The 20000-nt window shown below is 18.9% G+C and overlaps 1 protein-coding gene across 1 annotated transcript in view; it reads right to left on the reverse strand.

The window, feature by feature from the left end:
• The window catches only part of LOC128955571 (locomotion-related protein Hikaru genki-like), a 43235-nt gene that overhangs the window by 420 nt on the left and 22815 nt on the right, over positions 1-20000 (reverse strand). Inside the window, exons 4-10 of the mRNA XM_054301243.1 lie at positions 18865-18988; positions 17225-17384; positions 14789-14937; positions 10336-10512; positions 5452-5631; positions 1554-1724; positions 1-115 (exon numbers count right to left, since the gene is read on the reverse strand). The exon at positions 1-115 is cut by the window's left edge and continues 420 nt beyond it. Coding sequence (XP_054157218.1) covers positions 1-115; positions 1554-1724; positions 5452-5631; positions 10336-10512; positions 14789-14937; positions 17225-17384; positions 18865-18988 — 1076 coding nt within the window. The remainder of the gene's footprint in view (positions 116-1553; positions 1725-5451; positions 5632-10335; positions 10513-14788; positions 14938-17224; positions 17385-18864; positions 18989-20000) is intronic.

Below are 20000 nucleotides of genomic sequence, written 5' to 3' on the forward strand. Positions count from 1 at the left end.
AATCGGTAGTTTGTATTACAGATAATGGTTACCATTTCGTCGATATTGTAGTGAAACTTTGTCGGCTCGATGTGACCGTTGGCCAACTCGCCCGGGTATTCGCATACGGCTCGACCTATAAAATTAAAAAAAATAATAATTTTGATTTATTAATATTATTTACTGATATATAAATTAATTATGAAAATAAATATTATTAAGTAAAAAAATAATTATACATTTAATTTAAATCATAGTTTAATTAAATTATGTTTAGGAAAATTTTAGTTTTATTATTATTTTTTAGTATTTTTACTTTTTAATATAATTTTATTATAATCTCCCATATTTATCTCTAAGTTATTATTTTAAAAAAAAATAATTTTCATATATTTTAATAATACAAACTAAAAAATAGTTTACTATATATGGGAAAATTACACGAATAATATGGAAAATTTATAAAAAAAATTTATAATTTTATATTCAACCAAAAAAATCAAACTTATTGAGCGCTAGATATAATAATTTTGTTATAAATAAAGAGAAAGTTTTTTTTGGGAGAAAATTTGTAATTTATTCAATGCATTTAAATTGAAAGTTTAAAAAAACGTTTGTTTAAAGACACTCTCATGTATTAGTATTATCAGTGATAGAGATAAAAAAAATTGTCGATAAGATCTTTAAAATGCATATTTACAACTGATTTATATATATATATATTATACACTATATATATATATATATATATATATATATATATACTGTATTTATATTTTATATATTGATGTCTCGTACCAATATTATCGTTATTATTATTATTATTAATTTTTTTTGGTACGAAATATTAGTCTACTGTATATATAATTTTTTTTCTACAACAAAAATATAGTTGTCGTATAAAATAAAACATTAAAATTCATTGCTTTTTTTAGAAACACAATATTTTCACTGTTATTATTATTATTATTATTATTATTATTATTATTATTATTATTATTATTATTATTATTACTAATATAAAACTAATTTTTTATTTGACAATAAGTGACAATAGAATTGATTTTTTTTAAAACACATGATTTATAAATTTATAAAATTTAATTATAAAAATTGTTTCAAATTGTTTTTATTTTTCTTCAATCATATATATAAATTATATATTTATTTTTAAATTTACCATTAAATAACATACTGTACAATTTATGACATACATATAAACGGTATATAAGGTATTTATATTATATATATATATATCTATATACAGTATATACAGTATAGCATATATTGTTTATATATATAAAAAATAATCGAAAATATATAAATTATTCATTTAATATTTCTCAAAATAAATTTTTTTATTAAATATAAAATATATGATAGCCTATTATGGATCACCAAATAACTGTCATTAAATGTCATAAAATACTATTAATTATATATTTTATTACACACACACATAAGTCAAAGTATATAATATTTATTTTTTATATTTTATTAGCAACAAAAAAAATAATAAATTTAAATAATATAAATTAATGTCAATTTAATAATAATAATAATAAGTGACTCACATGTAGGTGCTGGGGAAGACCAGGTGCCGTTGTCCATACATATGGCCAATGGCTCACCCATTATCACATAACCACTATTGCACGCGTATTGTACGTAATCACCGGCCAAATAGTGTGTATTATCCAATAGTCGACCATTGATTGGAGGTACAGGTGGTTCACAGCTTATGGCTAAATAATAATAATAATAATAAATTATATATTATATTTATAATTTTTATATAAAAAAATTTAAAATTAATTTGTTATTATTAATAGTATTTTACAATAAAAAAAATAAAATTATATTTTAAAATAAAAACAATTTTATCAACAAAAATAATGAAAAAATGATGTTTTATTAATGCTATTATTGAGTAATATCTATAAATATTATGTTCAATATGTCTTGCAATGAAATTAATTTGAAAAAATATATATAATTTATTTGTTGGAAAATTGAAAAATTAAATTTTCGTATAGAAAAACAATATAAATAAAATAATAAAAACTGATGTTATTTTTATTATTTTTTTAAAAAAAAAAATCTATAGAATTAGAGTTCAATAAAAATACAATACATAAAATATATTGTTAAAAAAATTTAGTGTATATATATTTGGTCATTTTTAAAAAAATAAAAATTTTATACAATAACATATTATATATTGAATACTGTAGTTTTTATACTATAATAAATGATATCTATTTGACAAATATTGTGTGATAATATTTATATATATATAAAAAACAATACACACTTTTTTTTTGAATGGAAATCAATAGATAATCTCACAAATAATTATTAGTTTTTTATTTTTATAAAAAAATAAAAAATCAAATAAAAAATGTTTAGTTTGTAGCTATATATATATATATATTTATATCTATATATAGGTATATATATATACTGTATCTAACAATATAACTATAAATATATGTAATATTTTAGCGATATATACAATATATATATATATATATATATATATATATATATATATATATATATATATTATATATATATATATATATATATAATAAATTTATCTATTGTTTGACTGATGAATATATAGTTTGTGTTCATTTTGTTGGAAAAGCACTCAAAACGGATTAAATTCAATGAAAAGTGACACAACATTTGGCAACTTTTTTTTAAATACATTCAATACATTAGGTTTTAAATGAGTGGACACAGCACTCAAAGTAATAAAAAATATATATATATTTAATATTTTTATCACAAATACAATAATAATAATAATAATAATACATAATATGTTCATTGAATGAAAAAAAATTGTGAGAGAAAGAGAGCTATAAAATTATACTTATATACAAAAAAGATGTCCATATTTTTTAAAAAATAATTTTATTTTATAGCTTTCTATGGATTTTTTTGTTGTTGATATAAAATAAAAATATGTTTGAATTTTTCGATAACATATTTTATAATATTATATACACACAAAAAATGAAAATAATTTTTTTTGACAACAATAATGTTATAATAATATTTTTGATTTTTATTAAATTCATGGGATCTATAATTTTTATTACACCCAATTCACGGTATAGTATGTAATCATGTATGTTATATAAATGTGCCTAAAAAATTTTTCTACAAATTTAAATCATAAATACTAATAGTAATAATAATTATAATATAGAAATATTTAATTGCAAACTATAACACAATTTTTTGTTTAAAAAAAAATCAAATGTCATTTCACTAAAAGTATATAATTAAAAATTACTCAATTCATAAAAATTATTACAACATTTACAATATTACATTAAATTTTTTTTTTAAATAAATTATTTATAAATACTAAAACTTTTTTAACAGATTTTATTATTATTATTGCTAAAAGCAATTTCTACATTAAAAAAAATTTGTTTCAACAATATTTCTTTTTATACTATTTTTATTTATTTATATATATATATATATAGTACAGTATATCTTAATATTTTTAAAAGATTATAGAAAAATACTATTGATTTAAAAGTAAATACAATACTGTCTATAAATTGTTTTGTTATTTTTTAAAAAATGTATTTATTTTTTTGCAATACAAAAAAATACAATATCATAATATTTAGTATATTATTCATAAGAGTATTGAAACAACAAAAATGTTATCCAAAAAAATAAAATAAAGATATAAAATAAAATCTATTGTAAAAAAAAAATTTAAATAAACAAATATTGAAGTAAATACATATTCAAATGCAAATGTTTTGATAATAATAATAATAGTAATAATAATAATAATACCCTAAAATTTTACACAAATTGTTTAATAGTATGAAACAAAAAATTTGAAAATTAAATTTAAAAAAATAATATATTGTAAAATAAAGCATATTGAAAATGATCTAAAAATTATATTTAAAATTTAATAAGATATTTTAGTAGAATATTCTCTAAAAATTTTTATAAGTTTTTTTTTTGATTAATTATTTATTATAAAACAAAAGATATTAATAGATAAATACAAATAAGTTTAAACATGATTTTTTTTATATATAAAAATAAATCTGTTATTTTAAAACCATTTATTAAAATAACAATAGCAATCTTTTAGTGTTTATATTTATATAATAATATATTATTAATAATAATAATCTTCAATAACAATATGGCTAAAATGTATTGAATGCAGATTTTGTTTTGTTAATAATGTTTTATATCATAATATATAAAAAAAACTTGAAATAAATCTATTGTTTGTTAGACATAATGTATTATACTGTATATACAGTATTAGTATTTTTAAGCAAATATAAACTATAATTAAAGTGTGGGAGTATTAGAGGCTTACTATCAATAGATACGATATATTTGTTATTATAAATTTATTACAAGACTACAAATTGTTAAGCATTTAAAATCAAATTTTGTTTTAATTCCAATATATATATATATATTAAAAAATATCTCTAAAATTAAAGTAAATGCATTTATGTCTCTTATGCCATTATAAATGAAAATCTCATTTGAATTATCCATAAAAAGTGAGTTCAATTGATGTCTTTCATTCAGAAAATGTAGAATAAATTCAATGGATTTTATTTCATTTATAATAATATAAATTTATATATAATATATATATATAAGAGATTTTTTTCTCTAAATTCTTAATAAAATAAATAATTTTTTTTAAATAAAATTTCACGATTGAATGAAATTTCAATTTAAGGAATTAAATATATATATATATATATATATATATACTTATATTGATATATACTTAATAGAAAAAGGGTCCCAAAAAAAAATCAATGCATTTTTTTTATTCATTTAAGTAACTTGAATAAGTGTATGATTAAACTATACATTTAAATATTTATAAATTAATTTTGAAAATGTCTAGTTATATAATTGTATTATAAATAAAAATTTATACGTATTTATAATAGAATATATATATTTATATTAAAAAATTAAAAAAAATTATTTTCATGTTTTTGATATAAAAAGAAAATTAATTAAAAAAAAATTATTTTTGCCTAAATGTTACATTATTTGTTTGCCATGTATTTACTGTAATTGATTATTATTTAATAAATAACGACAAAACTAAAAAAAAATAAAAATTATGGAAAAAAATAATTTTGATGTTTTTTATATATATATAAAATAATTTGCATACATATTAATAAATAAGATAAAAAAAACCACTATTTTCTACTAACATTAACAACAACTAAAAAAATAGTTTAATCAATATTTTTTTTGATGATCTTTGTAAAAAAAACTATCATGATAATTTTTCAATAACAACAACAACAAATAAATCAATTAATAAAATCTAATTATAAGTTAATATATTAAATATATATATAATTTATATATTTAAAAAATTATATATTTAAAAAAAATTTATATATAAATTTGTTTTGAAGCATGACTTACCCTCACATTCAGGTATACCATGACTCCAGGTCTGGTTTTTTAAGCACGTGATAATCGCCGGACCTATTAGTCTGTAGCCAACTGTACACGAAAACTGTACGCGCGATCCGTACGTACGGTTGTGTTCACTGACCCGCAGATAGAGATCGTCGTCAGTGTTTAGTTGCGGACATTCAATCACTGGTAGATATAAATAGACAAATAAAATGAAATATTTTGGTTTGGGTTGGGTTTGTATATCAATTATAATATAAAAAAGTTCTTTTATTTATACTTTAGTTTAATATGTATATAATCTACTGTTACTTTTAATAATAGACAATAATTTTAACTTTTTTTCTAACTACTAAGTAATAATTATTATGATAATAATAAAATAATTTTTTTGTATGTTATGTAACTTATTATCGTTAGTTGAAGTTTCATATATACAGTATATAATAATACATTTATATATATTGTATATATAGTTTATGTCAGCACAGGAAGGAAAGTATGAGTGTAAGGATAGAGAGGATATGTTCAGAGAGAGAGAAAGAAAGAGAGAGAGAGAGAGAGAGAGAGAGCTCTGAAAGATAGCCGACCAACAAATAAAAGATGTTTTCATATATCCTAATGAATAAAAGTAATTTTTGGCGACAAAAAAAATCTGATATTTAATGAATTGAATGCCCATTGAGTCCGATAAAGAGTATATATATATGATCTCTCTCTCTCTCTCTCTCTCTCTCTCTCTCTCTTTCAACTAATTTTCTTTCTAATATTAAATGACTCCACAGTATAGATCAGTAATAATAATAATAATAATATTGTATATGAGTATTGTATATAACATGTATTTTTAGCTAACATTTGATACCATTATCATTAGTTCATAATAACTTATTTTGCATTCAATGATTATTATTGAAACAACTTTGTGTATTGATTTATTAAGTATATATATATATAGTATTATTTTTATTACTAGTATATCATTATAATTTTTTTTTGGTGTAAAATGATTAAACTTTATATAAATGTTTTTGTATGTTAGCAATATTTAATAGTACAGTAAATTAATTATTTAAAAAAATCAATTTTTTGGTATATTTCATATTTTTTTCTAATAAAATAGTAGTATTATTATTACTAAAAATATTATTATTACTATAATGCTAAATTGTTGGAAAAAATGCATTTGTACAAATATTATTAATATTAATATAGTAATCAATTGAATCAAATATCAATAAAAACAAATTTTTAAAAAAAATAAAAGTTCTAAATATTAACATAATTTAAATATACAGACAAAACAATTTTGTTATATTATACTTTTTAAAAAAAATTGTCTCCAAATATATATATATATATGAAAATATCTAAATATTTAATTTTATGTATGTATTGTATATCAGTTTTGGGAGCACACCGACACCCAGTACAACAACAACAACAACACAAAAAAACGGTTTAATATAAATAATTAAATTTTGACAAATTGTTTTAGCATTTTTTTTTGTATCTCACACTAGTGTGAAACATATGTTTCAACAACAAAAAAATACATACATTTATTTAATAAAAATTTTTTTTATATACAATATTTTTTTTCGGTGTAATCCAGATGTTTCAACAAGAAATTCATTTACAACTATTTTTGAAAGCATATTCACACTCTTTTAGTACTAAATATACTGTATATATATATATATATATCGTGTATACTGTATATAGTATTAGTAGCAATAGTATAAGTAGAGCACAGGTAGGCCGGAGCTGAGCTGAGGGATTCTTGCAAATCATATATAAAGAGAATATATATATATATATAAATGCTTTTTTAAGGGCAAAAATATTGATCATATATTTTTCAGCCTTTAAAGACTCATTTCCTATTGAAACTACTTTCTACTCTCTCTACTCTCTCTCTCTCTCTCTCTCTCTCTCTCTCTCTCTCTCTCTCTCTCTCTCTCTCTCTCTCTCTCAACACACACTTATAGGTTTTATGAATCAGTTATATATATATATAAGTATTTTTTTTGAATAAAGAAATTTAATATAAAAAGCCATTCTTTAAGGGGTTTTCATATAAGGATATAATATCTATAAATTTTTTTCTATAAAAATATATAATATTTGGCTCTCAATAGAGAAGATATGAGATTTTTTTTCTGAACAAAAAATTTGTCTTCAAAAATAAAATTTGTTTTATTATATGTGTTATTTATTTTTATTTTTTTGCTGCTCTAACACTTAGAAATATACAGTAAGTTTAAATTGATATACGATATAGATTTAGTTTAGTTTTTTTTAATAAGATATGAGAAATTTTTTTATATATAACTTTATATTATATAATATATATATATACCTATATTAAAAAAATTTGTATATGTATTGTGTTTGTGTGTGTGATTTAATTAAACATTTAATTAAACAAAAATACAATATATTAATATATTAGTAAAAAAATGAAAGTTAAAACTAACAATAAAAATTAAGTGTAAAAATATTTGATGACAAAGTTGTTTGACAAAAAATAAATATAAAAATATGTTAACAAATTTTCTAAAAAATTATATATAAAAATATTTTTTTGCTAATAATACAATTTTATACTCTCTATATATATTATAACAGTTTATATGATATAAATACTGTACAATAAATAATAAAAAAAATTCAATATTTATGTTCATTTTTATGTACAGTTATTTCTGTAGATATTTTTCCACATTTTTGAACACAATTTTACAAATATATGTATTAAAATATATTATTAGTATTTTTTATACCATATAAATAGTTATAATACTGAATTATAATTATGGCCTAAATAAACCATATATTATTATATTTTAATATACAACAATTTATCAAATAGTTTACAATATTATAACATTATTTTTTTCAACAACAAAAAAATCTATTTTAACAACAAACTAATAGTGAGAAATATATATATATTCAATGAGTTTATTTTAAATTGATTTTCTTTGTTTTTTTTGGTATTTATTTTTATATTTTGTTGAGGAAATTAATTCACTTTATATTTTTTGTTTGTCTGTTTGAAAATACTTTTTTTTAATGACCGATAATATTATATATATTTATGTGTTTGGGTTTCTTTCAAACGACTTTCAACCAACAAAAAAATAAATAAAATAAAAACAATAGCAAAATAGCAAAACATATATATATAAAAAATATATAAATAATTCAAAAGTTTTATCATTTTTTTTTATTTGTTGGTTGGCTTTCACTTAATGGTCTCTATTTTTCTATCTATCTTTCTTTCTATCTTTTCTATCATTGAATAGGGTTTGAGTTAGTAAAACAAGCAAAAAAATAATAGTAATAATTTTTATTTTTTGGTTACGATAAGACTCATATGTTTGTTTAGATATATATACGGTATATATAAAAATATATATATATTTTATATCCTGTATTATGCATAATATAATACTGTCTATGATATTATACTATGATATTATTTAGTATTATGAGTATACATAGTAAAAATATTTTCTCAACTATTCAAGTAAATTGTATTATTATTATTTTATTTTTTTGTTATTGCGTATATATACTGTATATCCTATTTACATTAAATTTGATTATATAATATATATATATATATATAATATTTATTCATAACTATGCCCGAAAACAATACAATATTGTACTGAATATATTAATATACGATATATAATGGAAACAAAGATAAATAAATGTTTGTTATTAGAAAAATATTTGTCTAAATAATTATTTGATAAATTAATTAAATTAATAATAATATAAAGCTTAGAAATTAGCTTTAAATGTCAATTGAAATGAACTTTTAAGATTTAAAAAAATAAAAAATTTATAGTATCAAAAACTAAATTTTTAAACAAAAAAAATAAATTCTATATTTAAACTATTAACAAATTTAAGTTTACTAAAAATTATATAATTTTATCGATTTTTTTAACAACAAAAAAATTAATTTAAACTTTGAGCCAAATTAAAACTGTCAAACTGTAAGAGACAATAAACCAAAAATTTAATTATTATTATTATACAAAACTTTGCAATTAGTTATTTGCTGAAAATATTATAGTCCATTAATCTAATTAACGTATTAAATTTGTATTGAATATATATATACAGTATATACTGTATACAGTGTATAAACTTACAATAATTTCTTGCTAAAAAGTTTTTTGTTATGTAATCAAATATTTGACTATAGATTTAAAAGTATTAAAAAAAGAGTTTTTACATTATTTATATATTATTTCATTAAATTTGGCTTTTCTTTACATATCAATAGTTATATCGTTGATTACACACATCAGGTTATTCAATCCCAATACACAACACAAACACACACACACACACACACACACACACACACACTAACTCACTCACTCACTCACTCACTCACACACACACACACACATAATATAGTGGGTGTCTAATAAATCAATTTGCCAACACATACATACATACATACACACATAAATAGAAAGAGAATAATAGTCATACAAACAGAATATTCTGTATATAAATATATTGTGTTTGTTCACAATATATAAAAAAAACGATAAAATTATTTACTGGATATTTAATACTGTATTACATGTATTATGTATCAATATAATTATAATACCATATTATAAGTAATTGAAAAAATAAGTTACTAACTTACATTATGCATAGGATATATACTACAGTATTTATTAAATTATTAAATGTTAATTTGAGATAATGTTGTAAAATATATAGTATACAGTATACAATAAATTTATAATTATATATCAATATATTATGTTTTAATTTGTTTATGTGTATGTGTGTATATATATATCAATATGTGTAGTGTTTATACTATTATGCAATAATTGTACAAACCTTTGCATTTTGGAGGACTATCAGACCAGAGACCGCTGGTAAGGCATGTGATCTCCTGAGTGCCATAAAGATAGTAGCCTTCAACGCATGAGAAGCGAGCCCTATCATGCATACGGTTCCCCTCGACCGACATCACACGATTGGCGTCAAATGAATCGATGAGTGGACACTCAACATCTGGAGGTTAAAAAACATGACCACAAAAAAACAATATTTAGATAAATATCAGTCGTTAGTCAATGATTAGTAGTGTCATAATGGGGAGAAAGAGAGAGAGAGAGAGAGAGAGAGAGAGGGGGGGAGCATAACATCGACAAAATAGTTATCGACTAAAATTGACACCAGATTTCAATTGATATTCAATTTGTGGCAATAAAGTTGAGAAAAGTTAGTTAAAAGTCATGTGCCATTCAATTGGGTAGTCATTGATATAATATCAGAGATAAGATTTTCAAAAAAAATCTAAAGGAGCAGCTATTGATTGAATGAATGATTGCTAAGACACACACACACACACACACACACACACACACACACACACAGAGAGAGAGAGAGAGAGAGAGAGAGAGAGAGAGAGAGAGAGAGATTTCAATCAATAGCCGTAAACATACAAAACAAAAAAGTCAAGTAAATAATAGATCTTTTTAACAACAAAGAAAACTTTTTACTTTTATATAATATAAAAGTATTAAGTTATAAGCATTATATAACTTTTTCAAACAAAATATTTTATACAAAACTTTGTCATTAAATAAGTTAATTTTTAGATATATATATATATACAGTAGATTTTATAACTTTAAACAAAGTATAGTTAGTATATATATATAGAAATTAATCATTATAAACTAATAACTGTTAATCAAACAAAAATATTTATAATTAAGTTTAATTAAAAATTATTATTATACAGGAAATAATTTTTGACAACATGTTAATGTCAATCATTATAATTAGATTTATTTTATTTTGTTGTTGTTGTTGTTACTTTTAAGCTATTTAATAATTTAGTAATAGTAATATAATAATAAAAATATTTAATTTTATATATTTAATAATAATAATAATAAATGTAGACATGCAAATTTTTGCTCTAAGTTATATTAGCATATATGATATAAATAACCATATATATATATATATATATATATATATATATAATATATATAGTATTAATGTATTAATGTATTACAAATATAAAGTCAAAAAATTTTTTTGTTGATTTAAATGATTAGATTATAAATAGTGTAATAATAATAATAATATTACTAAAAAATAATAATAATATTACTAAAATAATAATAATAAGTGTCACTACTCTTGATTTTAAATGTAAAATAAATAACATTTATTTTTATTTTGATATTATATTTATAGAAAATCTTTGAAGATATCACTTTGAAATTAAATTTAGAGAAAAATAAATTCTCAGAAACTTTTATTTTTATTTTTTTTCTATTTATTTGTGTTCATTGAGTATATATATATATAAGTTGAATAAGTATCAACTAATACTACTTATTGAGAAATAAGCTAATATTATATTAGTAATATAACTGTCTATAATAAACTGTATATACTGTATATATGTCTATTGCTTATCACTTAAAATGCCCGAAAGGCATTCAAAGTTATTCAACAAAATTGAGTCTAAAATAAATTATTTGTTAGTATAGTTTTTATATATGATGAAGCAAAATATGCTGTCCATACTATTTAAGTAAGTATTGATATTAATTTTAATATTATTCACATAGTTTTTTATTTTATTGAATTACTACTGTATGACATACGATATAATAATATAAAAATAATTTGTGTTGATATATATAGTATATACAGGTATAATAAATATAACACGAAAAAAATATTTAATTAATTAAATAAATTTTAATTAAATAAAAATAATATATTTTAATGGTACATTAAAAATATTTTAATTAATTATCATTTTTAGCTAAATATAATGCAATAATTTTCAAAAATCTGTAAAAAAAATACTGACTATAGTTATATTATTTTATCAAACAGTAAAAATAATTTAATATTAAATTAAATATGTTATTGTAAACAAAATTAATATTATTATAAATCAATCCGATAACTAATATCAAAATTATTTAAGACGATTAAATATTTTATACTTATTATAAGCAATAAAAACTTTAAACTAAAAATTTATTGTACTTTAAATACTATGCAAAATAAACTATAAAATAATTTTTATAAAGATTTTCACAAAAAATCGATGTTTTCTAAGTTACGTTAAATAAATAAATATTTTATTAGTTTTTAGTAAATATATCATTTAATATTATCAAATTTATATACAATATTATTTCATGCTTTAATAATAATTGTATAAATTGATATTTAAAACTTATTTATAACAGTATATATATATATATAAATTGTTAACTAAATCGATGATTTATTTTAATAAATTGTTATTTTTACAATTATAAAATAAATAAAATATAATTTTTCTAATTATAAGATATAAATCATTGATTTATATTAATAGTTTTTTAAAAAAATAATTTTATAAATATATTTTTCCAAATTATTTATTTAATAAAACAAAAAGAGAGAGATATTTTTGTTTAGTATACTGTAATAAAAATAATAATAGCAATAATAAGAAAATAAAATCAATATTATCGTAAATTTCTATATTTTCTTTAAAATTAACATAATTTTATTTTTAAAATTTTTTTATCAAAAAAAAATTCACTAAAATGATTTTTATTTGCAAATTTTTATACATGATAACGATTTTATCCAATGAGTCAATTGTGTGTACATTTGAAAAGTATTTTTAAAAAATAAAATATTATATTTACTTTTTATAATAAATATTAAAATCAATAACTAAACAGTATATATATTAGTAGTAACTGTATAAAATTAAAAAAATATAACTTATATTGAATTTATTTAATAAATTATAAAATGTAAATTACAATTTATGATTAATTGATTATACCAACAACAACAAAAATTATAAAATTGTTATATATAAAAAAAATAATTTTATCAATAATTTTCTTTAAAAATGTCAAATACATTAATTAGATTAATGAGAATATTGTTGGGAATAGAAAAAGATATGATTTTTTGTTTGTTAATATTTTTTTTTTGAAAAAATAAACAAAAAATACTTGTTAGAAAATAAATCTATTTTTAAAAAATATTTCATATGTTTTCAAACAAATATTCTTTTAGCTATTTATTTACATTTTTGAAAATATATTGAATTTCATAATTTCTATTTAATATTAATATTTTGTTTTGGTCTATTTATATGTATAATTAAAATATATATTATGATTTGTTATTTTTTTTTATTAACAGATCTATTAATATTTTGTTAAACTTTTATATACTATTATAGAGAAGTAAATATCTATGACTTCAAAAATTAATTTAATTTAAAATTATATATATTTATTGTATATTATGAAAAACAAACTAAATTATTAACAAAGTAAAGCTTACACAGAAACACATATACAACACATACACACATATACAACACATACACACACACATACACACATATACATACACACACACACATACATACACCTGGGCGTCATATTTATAAATATTTAAATTTATGATAAATTTAAAAATATTTTATTTAATATTACAATTTTGTAATTAATAATTAATTATTTTTTGAAAAAAATAAACTACACGTAATAAATGTAAAATCTATTTTAATAACAATTCATAGAGATTATTTAATAATTAATTAAAAAATAAATAAATAATTCATATATAATATTTTCCATGTAATTTATAAATGAATTACTGAACATTTATTTTTTTTAAATATAAAGCTATTAATTATTTAAATATATATTAAAAGACTTACTCACTCTCTCTCTCTCTAATTCAGTGATAACATTGTGAATGACTCTAAATATTTAAATTAAATTAATTTCAAATGACTGAACAAAATAGTGGCACAGAATTTAATTTCTATCTCTAAAAATATATTCTGTAAATAAATAAATACAATATATATATAGAGTATATACTGTATATATTAAATATACAGTCAGTCTATTCACATTATAAACAGAATATTCTTTAATGGGATTAATCAACATATCGTAATGCAAACAAAATGTTAGTTTAAATAATATTGAAAAATAAAATTGTCTTTTATATTCATACAATAATAATACTAATAAAAAAGCCAACAAAACATCCATTTAATATAAGACACGCATAGATAACATTTAATATAAATATATTGCAATTAATCCTTTAATAAAATAAATGTTTTCAAATGATAATAAAAGCTAAATAACAACAAAAAACATGATAGAGATAATGTATAACCAATTTGGACAGTTGGCTTATATAAATAAGTCATACACAGTATATGACAATACTATAAACATAAGACATAGGACACACACACACAGACATACATACATACCTTTGACAACGACGTTAATTTGATTGGACTTTCCGTCGGGTGCCCTACACGTGAACACACCGGTGTCTTCTGGCTTACTATAATAGATTGATAGCCTGTACTTCCAGGCCTGTGGATCAGTATTAATGGCCCATCCGTTCGTATATTGTCTAACCAACAAAAAAAACAGTGAGATAATGGGTGAGATATATATATATATACAGTATATAATATATACTATATATATATATATATATATAAAGATAGAAAAGATATATTAGTTAAGAGTTAGTCAGTAAGTCTATGAATGTGTCAAATAAACAAACAAACAAAGAGAGAGAAAGAGAGAGAGAGAGAGAGCACTAGTTTTCTCACTATTATGTCATTACTTATCACAGCTCTCTCTCTCTCTCTCTCTCTCTCTCTCTCTCTCTCTCTCTCTCTCTCTCTCTCTCTCTCTCTCTCTCTCTTACTTTTTTTATATATGTGTGTGTGTTGTCTGGTTGTGTGATGTCATTGAATATCCAACACATTACCAGATTTTGATTTATGGATTAGCACTCTTTTTTAGACACACACACACACACACACACACATACACACACACACACACACATACATACATACACACACACACACACACACACACACACACACATACATACATACACACACACACACACACACACACACACACACACACCCATACTCATACACTCACACAATACTAAAAAACACAAAGTAGGAAAAAATAATACATTATTTTTTTGTCCAACAAATCCAACTCAACAACAAAAATACTGTCGTATTTTTTCAGACTCTATTTAGACTTTTTTTTAAATAAAATATATACTGACTTTAAATACAAGATAATGTCGGATAAAATAATGGATTGTCTTAAAACACATACAAACACACACTTAAACTTCCACTATTAATAACTCACTGAATATTTATTATTATATAATTTATATATATATAAGTGCAGTATATTTATCAATAAATCGGTTATAAATTTTATAGTTAGTTCACATATCCTAAAATTTACTAAAAGATATCAATATATATATATAGTTCACGTATCTTATAAATAAATACTGTATTCAGTAAACTATAATATAATTTATAGACATTATATACTATAGAATAGTATATATTTGTGACTATAGAAAACCAAAGAAAAAAATGATTGTAATTTATAGGGGTTTCAAAATAAAAGCAATTTATATATATATATATCAATACAGTATATAGATAAGTAAATATATTTATACAAAACACACACATATATATACAGTATATATATATAAATTAATCTTATTTTCACGAATCGTCCAATTATTTTGTCGTATATTTATATTTTTATAAAATAAATAAATAAAACAAATTTATTAGTTTTATTAATTTATAATATTATTTACATTTTAAATGCACAAAAAATAGTTTTTAATTATTTTGTTAATATTTACTCAAAATTATTAACCCAATTACTAAAAAAATATTTAAATTTATTCTTAATATTTAATATAATATTACTTTAAACTATAATTTCAATAAAACATTTTCTCAGTAAAATATTTTCTAAATAAACTACAAAAATGTTTATAATTACAAAATTAGTTTTTTTTAATAATTTTGAATTTTTATATTTAATTAAATATACATTTTTTCTAAAGAATTTAAAATATTATTTATATTTTTGCAAAAAAAACTATAGTTTAAATTTTTTTAATAATAATTTAATGAGTCTATTAAATTAAATTTTGTAGAAAAATTTTTTTTTTAAAAATAATTTAATACTTGATTTAGTTTATTTAATAGTTAAATTAAATCAAACATATTTTTATTAAATTAAAATTACTGCCAATTTTTTTTTATAAAAAAACAAAGTTTTTTTTGTTGATATTGTAATTATTAACAATTTATTGTTAATTATTATCATCAACAACAACAATAAAATTAAGTAAATTTCATTAAGTAATGAAAATAAAAATTTTATCATTTATATAATTACTATAATACACAATCACATTCAATGTATAGTACTGTATTTAATGTAGATTAATCTAAATAATAAAAAATTTATGCAAATTTAATGTTTAATTATAAACATTGTTATATACTGTATATATATATATACAGTATATAACATTAACACTATATTTAAGCGCCCAACTAAAAGACCGTTTCGTTTAGCATTAATAATATATAACATAAAATTATATATCGGTATAACAACATTAATGTATTAGTTCATTATAAATAAATTTATAATTAGTGTATTTTATATAATAACAGTATAATACTGAATACACTTTACTATTACATTATTATTATTATTATTATTGAAAGCAATATACTGTATACACAATACATATTCATATACTGAATACAGTATATATATATATATATTTATAAACTAAAAGTGTTTTTGTTGTTGTAATTAAAATGTAATACCTGTGAGTGTTTGTCCAATTCCAGGTGGGATTACCATTGGTTCGCTGATATAGACAGTCGATATGGATAATAGTGCCGGGAATTAGTATAAGCTGGCCCTCGGAGTCTACGCCCGATATGCCGTCGGCTATTGTGTACACTATAGATGGTGAGGTATCCACTAATAAACAAAAAAAAAACAAAAAAAAACAAAAAAAATAAAATAAAATATACGTAAATAAGTAAAATGTTATTAAATTTAAAAATTTTTTATGTATAAATATGACTTGAATACTGTACATATATTTTTTTCTAGTAATAAATTTATTATTAGAATAAATTATATAATAATTTCTAAATTATAAATTTAAATTTATTCCTGTAGAAAAAAAACATTACTATAATTTTGTTTTTAGTATATTTTATACATTAAATATTTTTTTTTATTATTATGATTTGTCTCAAATGATAACTATAACTAACTTTAATAATTCAACATTATAAAATTTTTAATTTAATATTAAAGTACAATGTTTCACTGTATTATGAATTATATATACACATAGTATGATTAATTCAAAATTCTAATATTATAATTTATATATATATATAAGGTTTACGATTAGCTATAATCATGTTATGCAAAATTTTATTTTATTTTTTTTTGTAATATATGTACAGTATAATTTTTTAAATTGTATTTTTTTGCATACTTAATGTTTAAATCATACAGTATTTTTTAAAATATATACATATAATAAAATTTTAAAGTAGCTCATAATAATTTTTTGTTATACTTTTATTATTTTGTAAAATATATTCACATAAAATTTTACAATTACATAGTTGAAAAATATTCAGTATATATTTATATATACTTATTTGAATATCAAATGATATTTCAATGAATAGTTTTTTTGTGTCAAAATTGTGTTCATTTGGCTTAATAATAGGTCCTCTAAATATTCAATTTGATGTCTAACACAATATATCTCATTAAATGTTAACAATTTTCTCTCTCTCTCTCTCTCTCTCTCTCTCTCTCTCTAACTGAACGCTAATATAAAACACATTTGCTTTTAACGTTTCAATCGGTTTCCGATCGTTTCCTTTACTATACATTTTCCCGAAGAAAATATTATCTAACTGTGCTATCAATGGTTCACTTATGTGAATCCATTTACAAATAGATCGATGTATTGAAGCGAATATTTCAATAATATATAGTATTATAAAATATTATATATATATATATATATATATATTAATATAAATAATCTCAAAATCTATAGACTAAAAAATATAGTATAATTTTTTTCAACTCATTTTTTTGTTGTTGCCAGTGATTTACATTCAATTTTTTTAAAAAAATATAATATAATATTATATCACATATACAAAAATATAACTTATTTTTCCTATAATACATACATTAGATAAATGATGTGCCATTTAATGTTAACATAATAAAAAAATAGGCTATTTTAAAAAATAATAATAATGTTTCTACTATTTTCAAAAAAAAAATAGTTTAACAGCTAAAAAACTATATATATAAATTTCTACAAAAAATATATATATTATTAACAGTATAAGCGCCCCACACATAGATTTAGCATTATAAAAAATTAAACATTATCATTATTATTATTATATTTTACCTGAAAAATTTTTATGTAATGTTGTTGCCTCGCACCGGGGCATTACAGTATCCCAGAGTCCATCAACACAATGCATACTAGTATTGCCTACAAACCTATAAAGACCAATCTCCTCGCATCGCACCTGTATATAAATATAAAAATGACATAACAATAAAAAAATGGCAAATATTTTTTTTAAAACAAATTTACGATAATACAGTAAATTATTATATATTTTAGTTGGTTAAACATTTATTTATATATTAATAAAATTATCATTTTAATAACTATTTAAAAATATGTTTAAAAAAAATATTTCCCAGTTTAAATAAGGGTAAATAAAAATATCAATGTTAATTTAATTTCAAATACTACCGTATTTATTGGATAAATAGTGTGTAAAACATATAAAAAAATATAATAGCAATAATAATAATAATATTTGTAATATAGTTTTTATAATAATAATAATAATAATAATAATAATATATTGAATTTAACATTTATGTTCATATGTTTTATGTGTGTACACAAGTTATTTAATATGTTATATACTGTAATAGATTTTCAAAATACTGGATATTTATATATATATATTTGAATTACACATAAAAAAATATTTATATCAAATATATTCACTATTATTATATATTTAGTATATAATATATTAATACAGTATATTATCTACAGTACTATATTACATAAACTCATTTGGCTTTCAATGATTTACTCCTAAAATGCCATAACATATTAGTATTATAATATACTAGTCATATATATTTTAATAACTGTCTAACAGATAATATGTGGATATAAATAAAACATACAAAACATTAGATGTTTTTGCAATTTTCTATTATTTACATGATTTTGAGATTTTTGTAAAACTAAAATATGACATTACTTTATATATATATAGACATATAAATTATCATTATTGTGATTAGCATTATTAATATTATTATTACATTATTAAATTATACATTTTATTTTTAACAATATTTTTTTACTAGAAAAATTTTATAATAAATTTTGTTAATTTTTGTTTTATTTATTTTATTTTTGTTTTAATTTTCTATTTCAAATAAATAATAATAGTCTACAGTACTGTATTTATATATATATATATATATCTAATTATAGTTTATTAGATA

This window comes from Oppia nitens, unplaced genomic scaffold (assembly GCF_028296485.1).
Source record: "Oppia nitens isolate AA-2021 unplaced genomic scaffold, nextdenovo-longstitch-racon4-pilon3 scaffold2_pilon_pilon_pilon, whole genome shotgun sequence".
Lineage (NCBI taxonomy): Eukaryota > Metazoa > Arthropoda > Arachnida > Sarcoptiformes > Oppiidae > Oppia > Oppia nitens.